We start from the raw sequence: 7,934 nt of genomic DNA, 5'->3' as shown, positions 1-7,934 counted from the left end.
AAAAAAGTGAATTATGGTTTCATTTCTTCTATGTAAATAATTAACAGGGGAATTGTTGGGACATAGGGTGAGTCACATGATAAATTTATAAAAACTCTCAGACTGTTTTCTAAAGTGCTTGCATATTTACATTCCCACAAATAACATATTGAAGTTCCAGTTGCTAAACATCCTTGCCAACACTTGTATTGCCAGTCTTTTTTTCAGTTTTACTGAGAAATAATTGGCATGCATCACTGTGTAAGTTTAAGGTGTACAGCATGATAGTCTGTCTGATTTACATATATTGTGAAATGATAAAATCCATTCATTCTTGATGGTAACTCATTATTACCTGTTTTTTGGGGTTTTTTAATCCTCACCCAAGGATATTTTTTCCATTGATTTTTAAAGAGAGGAAGGAAGTGAGAGAAGGAAGGAGGAAGGGTGGGAGTGGGGGACTGTCAATTGGTTGCCTCCTGCACATGCCTTGACTGGGGCTAGAGATCAAACCTGCAACCCAGGTATGTGCCCTTGACTGGGAATAGAGTGCAAGGGCCAAATGCTCTCACCACTTAGCAACACCAGTCAGGGCCACTATTATCTTTTAAGTAGCCTAAAAATAGCCTCCCACCCAGTCTCCCTACTTTTATTCTTGTAGCATAGTCTACTCACACAGCACCTAGAATGGATCTTTTGAAAACCCGAAATAGATTATGTCACTCCTATACTAAAAACCTCTAGTAGTTTCCTATCTTTCTTTAAAAAAACAACTAAAGTCCATGCAATGATCCATGAAACCCTAAATGACCTTGCCCCCAGCTACTGACCTTACTTCATCTCTAAACACTCCTCCACCCTCACCCCATGACAACCATTCTGGCTTTCTTTGTAGTTCCTAGAAAAGGCCAAATTTAGTCCTATCTCATGAACTTTGCCCTCACTGCTCCATCTGCCTAGAATGCTCAGCATGGTGTGATCACTGACTTCCCTAAATACGAATACATACTTAGAGGAACTTCTCCATAAGACAGCTCAAATGCTACCTAATCAGAAATGTGCCTTCTAACTACCCTAACTAAACTGTCCTCATCACCGCCCCCTCATCACTCTCCACTTACTCTGCTTTATTATTATCAGAGTTCTTATCAGACCTGAGATATTATTTATTAGTTAATTTTACCTCCACTAGATGTAAGCTTCATGAAGGTAAAGAATATGTCTGTTTTGTTCACTCCATACCTCCAGAATCTTGAACACTGCCTGGCAGATAGTAGGTGTTAAGTGAATGTAAATATGAACGCATAGTCAGAGGTTTAAAGTGTAGATAACTTGGTGTGAATGAATTACCATAAAAAATAACAGAAAATTCAGGAAGAGAAACTATTTTGGGGGAAAACTTTAAGTTTAAGGTGGACTACAACTAGGTAGAAAGATAAAGAGTCACCTTTATATAATGGGAGTAGAAGCAATAGGAGTGGGTGAGATCTCCTCTCTTATCTTGACTTACACAGCAACCTATTTTCTTAAATCTACCTTGGGCACTAAGGACACAGGCTAGAACCTGTGCCATTTAAACTGCCACTGATTGCTCATCTGTAATATGACCATTTCTACAAATGAATCAAGATGTTTTCTATGTTTCAGCACCAAGATGGAAACCTTTCCTATGCCATTAGTCTACATCTCACCATATCCTATCATTTTAAAAAGTGAGATAAAAATATATTCAAGTCCATGAGGGAAAACACACACATACACACACAGAGAGAATAAAAAAAACCAGGTGAATGAGTGAAACTCATAACCCAAGTATGTGACCTTGACCAGGAATCAAACCCAAGACCCTTTGGTGGGAGGGCTGATGCTCTAACCACTTAACAACACTGGACAGGGTGAAAAAAATTTTAAAATTCTAAATATCCTTTCTCTAATTAAAAACTATCTTTTTTCCATGGCTTCATTCCTTAACATTGTCTCCTAACGTACTTTTACCTTTCCTCGACTTCTTTTTTTGTCCTGGTATACAAAATTGTTCATTGTATATTTCTTATTCTAACATGAGTTTAGTTATTTACTACCATAATAACAGTGATTACACTTCAACAATCACTAATTTTCAAAATAGAAATTCTTAAAGTGTTAAAAATCTTTAACAATGGTAATTATTTACATTTACATACATTAATCTTACCTGAAATACTTTCTGATTGTCTTCGAGGCTTCACAATAAGTCTTACACCCCCTCCAAAAACAGCAGCCCACATTCGATTATTTAACGGGTGGGCTGCAAGTCGAAACAATTCATTGGAGGAATTTGTGGCAAGAGCATGTATCAATAAACTTAAGTAAACAGCAACAACAGCTTCACATAACAGAATGTTCAGTTTTGGCTGGTCTTCATCTTGTGCTGAACTCAAGAGATTAACAAGTGAGCTCACACCTGTAAGGATATATAATACCATAAAAAGTATATCAGCATAAAGCTCAAGAAGGAAAAAATTCTAAATTTGCAATTTAACTATAATTATGTAACTATACTATATGAAGTACATATTTCCATAATTTGAGTGACAAAATAATGATAGGAATGGCTTATAACCTATAAAACAAAATAAGATTCCAATATTATATACTGGTATAAGAAATGAGTAAATAAATAACTTAAAAGGGTAGAAGGGAAAGCTCTTCCTTACCAAACAATTTCAGTACAATTTCAAGTAGAAGGAATGACAGAATTATAAAATCACCATCTTGTAACCCCACAGCAATATCTGATTCAGCCAAAAATCATCACAAAAGGCTAGAATTTGTGGGTAAAAGTATATTTTACAGTCTCAAACTGTCTCTTCAAAAGATAATTATCACTGCAAAGGGGGAAAAAAGTAACTTAACAAAGGAGAAATCTAAAAGAAGCCACCTCACCAAGAGATCAAGGGCAGTAATCCCAGGAATGGGACCTACTGGCATTGTGTACTCCTTGATATTTTACACTGAGAAAGGCACAATATCTCTTTTTTGGTATCCCTGCCAAAATTACATAATGTGAATCTAATATTAAGAAAATATCAAAAAAAAATTGAGGAGCATTCTAAAAAGATAATTGACTAGTTCTCTTCAAAAGTGCCAAAGAAAAAATGAGGACCTACACCATATAAAGAAAAAACGAGGAACTACTCCATATTAAAGGAAGCTCATGAGAAATTACAACTAAAATGTTACATGGACATTTAGTGGGACAAAAAGTGAAATGTGAAAAAAATCTATAGGTTACAGTATTGCATCAATGTTAAGATGCTGAATTATAACTGTGCAAATGTTATAGGCAGTTAGACAGACATGAGCAGAGCAAGGATGAGGAGCCAGGTACAGAAACTCACCAGGGCAGAAAGCCCGGGGTGTCTAGCAAGGGGCACAACTGGGAAAACAAGAACCTCACCCCCAGGGTGACCTCTGCTCCCCTAGTATATCACTGGTCATGAGGTTTGGACCCCCCATCTTTCATATTACTGGTCATGTGGTTTGAAGCCCTTGACCTTTTCCTCCCTAAAGATAACATCTAGTCGTATTTCAACTCCAGGCCTAGAAAAGCACAAAATCACACAAGTAAAGCCATGGCTGCCTCAGAACCAGCTACATTAACTAATGACCCCTGCCCTGGCACCAGTGGAGACCATGACCCTGAAAGAGCACACCCGGAAAAGCTGATGATTATTCTATTACGACCCTACCGTGAGACCTCCCCTAAGATTTCCACCAGCAAGAGAGATAAATGCCCTTGGGATAAAGGACCCAGTGCACACTCTCCCCACGGGGAGCACTCTCCCTTTTCCCTTCTTCCTTCTAAGTCCCCATGAGACTTGCAACTAGGGGAGCAATGGGCAGTGGCAGCTCGTCCCAGGCTAACCCCCTGAACCTGTCTCCAAATCCCCCTTTTCTCGGACTTCCCAGTGAGCCAAAGCAGCACAGCCTAGGCTCTCATGTTGCTTCTTCTATGCCCTTCCTTGTTTCACTGTCCTAAATCTGTTTTTGCTTCAGCCAATAAATTCTTGCTTGCTTTGCTGCACTTTGTCTCTTGATTGAAATCTTTCCTTCAAGAAAACAAGAACTGAGGTCTTGTCGTTTCACCGGCAAGACAATGTCTGTTTTTAGGAAAGACTGATAAATTTAGATTTAAAAGGGCACTATATTTGCAACTTACAAATATTTCAGAAAAAAAACACATATCCTATATAATAAAAGCCTAGGTGGCGTCATGCCCTCATGCGATGTCATCACAAGATGGCCGCCACAAGATGGCCAGCAGGGGAGGGCAGTTGTGGGTGATCAGGCTGGCAGGGGAAGGCAGTTGTGGGCAAACTGGCCAGCAGGGGAGGGAAGTTGGGGGCAACCAGGCCTGCAGGGGAGGGAGGGCAGTTGGGTGCAACCAGACCTGCAGGGGAGGGCGGTTGAGGGCGAACAGGCCAGGAGAGGAGGGCAGTTGTGGGTGATCAGGCCGGCAGGGGAGGGCAGTTGGGAGCGATCGGGCTGGCTTGGGAGCAGTTAGGTGTCAATCAGGCCGGCAGGGGAGCGGTTAGGCTGGTGGGCAGAAACGGTAAGGGACAATCAGGCAGGCAGGCAGGCAGGTGAGTGGTTAGGAGCCAGCAGTCCCAGATTGTGAGAGGGATGTCCGACAACCCCCAAGGGGTCCCAGATTGGAGAGGGTGCAGGCCAGGCTTAGGAACCCCCCCCACCCACATACACTGTGCATGAATTTCATGTATACACACACACACACACAAAGTGAGTGAGAAAAAGAGAAGGAATGAATGATAAAGCAGTATAATACAATGTTAACATTTAGGGAATTCTATATGAAGGTTAGAGAGAAATCCTTTATACTATTTTTGCAATTTTTTATAAAATCTGAAATTATTTCAATATAAAGCTACAATGACAACAGTGTTTCTATAAACTTATGTAAAAATGAATTTTAAATACACACTTTGAGTTTGTCACCTCTTTCTCCTGCCACTCTTCACAATGATCATTAACATGTAAACTCAGAGTTATAAAGCAAATAGAGTAAAAATTAAATGACAATGGTAAACCAGAAAAGGCTATTAAGAAAGTGGGGGGGAAAAAAAAAGAAAGAAAGTGGGGAAGGTTTGAAATGTAGAGAATGAGAGCAAACTGGAGAAAAAGAAGGACTGGCAGATAGCATGGCATATGTGCTATAAAATGAGCACTCCTGTCCTAAAATATAAATGTATACTTGAGAACAATTATATTCTCTCTAATATATCTGTGAGAACACCTCTGTGATTGTTGCCCTCTATACCTCTAATTCAGAATTTCCAAGGATATGGAAGATAATGTGCTCACCCTTACGAAAGATGTTAAACTTGCTTTTTTATGCTGGTCAACAGTGCTGCTTTTGAAGTCTCAACTTCTGGAGTCTTCAGACAACATTACAGTACTAAGTATTTACTCCATGGCAAAAAACATCATCAAAAACAAAAAACCACCAAATCCACAAAAAGCACAACATTCAGGAAACCAGTTGGTAGCTTTTTAAAAAGAATTGCCAAATAGATTTTTTTTTTAAAAGAAAGAAAACACTGAATTTCTCACCAGGCCACTGAGCCGGGGAAGAATTTGGTGTTGCATGCTCTTCAATGCTTTCTGTCCTTAGTCTTCGACGATCACTTAACAGAAGTCCTTGATATGCCATTCCTGTAAACTGATTTCCTTCCGTTTGACTGCCAAAGTAAAAGTAAGCGTCCAGTTATTTATCATCATAATAGAGGTAACAAGCAATTTCACTTTATATATATATATTTTAGATAATTATAATTAAAAAATTCTTAAACTCCATTCACTGTTCTAGTAAGAATTTATTTTAGAAAGCTCTTGAAATTAGTTACCAATGTTTATTGATTTTTTTTAACAAAATACTAAATTTTACTACATTGGGCAAATGACATTTAATCTTTTCCAGATGTCCCTTAATACTTTAATATATTTTCTCTACTATTCATTTTTATTTTTTATAAAAGTTTGAGGTAAGGAGACTGCTGTTGGTAGTAGGATATATTAGAAAGTTTCAGGGTACTATTGTGGTGTATTTCTTAGCTCTGCAAAGTTGTGATAGCTTAACCCTGAATTAAAATATGAACTAAAATCTGGAGAATCTTATTTTAGAAATAGCTAATTCTAAAGCCAAAATGTGCTTAAATATTTACTTCCCTCATCTTTGTAGAGTTGAAGAAAATAGAAAAGCAAAAGTAAAGCTGACACCCTTGAGAGTTAATTATAGCTTAAGGACTAGAAAACGCACATTTAAAAAAAATTTATATGAATTTTCATTTGGTGGCATTTTAACCAGAGATTCATAACAAGCAAATTGTCTTTAAGCATTAAAATGACCATAATCAACTAAATAAATGGGTTTTTTTTCTTATTTACATTTTTAAGTCAGTGGAATACTTAGGCCTCCTAAGGCTAAAATCAAACAGGCCATTTTGAGAGAGTAATTCTTAATGCAAATCAAATCTTTCCACAAAAGGCTGCTGAATTTACAAGAAAAAAAAATTTAGATATATGTTTAACATGAATTTAATGTAATCCTATGTAGAGTATAAGCTTTCATTTATTAATATAATTCATTTATATTTGGGTCACCTTTCCAAGTGATTCAATTTCTTACTACCTATACAGCCCTAGTCATTAAAATGCAAAGTACACACTGATGAAGGCAACTTAACATTTTAAAAAATTCAAACCATTATAGAATTTCTAATGGATGTCACTTCCAAAGACTTTCATATTATATGTAAATTAGCAAATAAAATTAATTTTAACAATTCAATGTTAGGAATGTGCCTTTCATATTTCAAAAGTACTTCCTCTTTCTGGTTAAAACCAACTACATTAATAGAAGTTAATCCAATGTTAAAAGAAATATTTCCTAAAGAAAAAAATTAGAAAACTAATTTTATAAATTATTTTGGACAGTAAACACCTCTCTTCTTGAAACAAAAAGATAGTGATGATGATAATTTCTATTTACTATTTGTCATTTTCTATATGTCTCTGTTGTTACTAAATGATAGCTAAACAAATATTTGTGTGTTTTTTTTTCATTCTCTCTCATTTATGGGAGTAAACATGGCAGTCATATTTGAGGATTTTTCAGTCCCTAGAAAATAGAACCTTAATATAATTCTGGAACAGTTTAATATTTTTGCTGTATTAATACTATTTTCAGCGATTTTTTTTTAATTTTTATTTTTTTACCTGTAGCTATGACTGTCACATAATGCTTGGTAAATTGATGCAGAAAGTGATGCTGCTAATGAATGAAGTGTATGCACCTAAAACCAAAACAGCCAAAATTACATTTTGTACTAACATTTCTACACAATAGTAGTATCTTAAAAAATCAGAAAATACCCAGGAAACTAGCAATATCATAAGACTAGATCCTCCTATATGAGACTACTAACTGTACTTTAAAACTTCTATAATAAGACTCACCCAACTTTATATGCATGCCCACAACAAAGCTAATTCAGCTTGCTAACAATTACCGTATTTGCCGGCGTATAAGACGACTGGGCGTATAAGATGACCCCCTAACATTTCCACTCAAAATACAGAGTTTGTTATATACTCGCCGTATAAGACTACCCCCTCTTCCGCACACCTTCCACACACCAAATAAAAGGTAAAACAATATCAGATTTGATTTTAACATTTTAATTTATATTCAAATGCTTATGACATGCAGGAAAACTGTCACAAGGCTGTATGTAATCAAACATATACATAAAACAGTGCAAGTTTATTACCGGTAAACATACCGGTAATTCACTAAAGAAAACACACTCTATAGACTGGTACCGTAGATGCTTCTCAGGAACACAGGCAAGCAGCCCACAACCTAGAGGGACTGTCAATGATAGAAGAAAGAT

The 7,934-nt window shown here is 36.8% G+C and overlaps 1 protein-coding gene across 1 annotated transcript in view; it reads right to left on the bottom strand.

Annotated features, from left to right (window-relative positions):
• The window catches only part of DMXL2 (Dmx like 2), a 145,315-nt gene that overhangs the window by 21,916 nt on the left and 115,465 nt on the right, over window positions 1-7,934 (bottom strand). Inside the window, 3 exon segments of the mRNA XM_006755995.2 lie at window positions 2,174-2,422; window positions 5,593-5,720; window positions 7,258-7,334. Of these exon segments, the coding sequence (XP_006756058.1) occupies window positions 2,174-2,422; window positions 5,593-5,720; window positions 7,258-7,334 (454 nt within the window).

This window comes from Myotis davidii, unplaced genomic scaffold (genome assembly GCF_000327345.1).
Source record: "Myotis davidii unplaced genomic scaffold, ASM32734v1 scaffold132, whole genome shotgun sequence".
Taxonomy (NCBI): domain Eukaryota; kingdom Metazoa; phylum Chordata; class Mammalia; order Chiroptera; family Vespertilionidae; genus Myotis; species Myotis davidii.
This window is presented reverse-complemented; position numbering and strand designations above follow the sequence as displayed.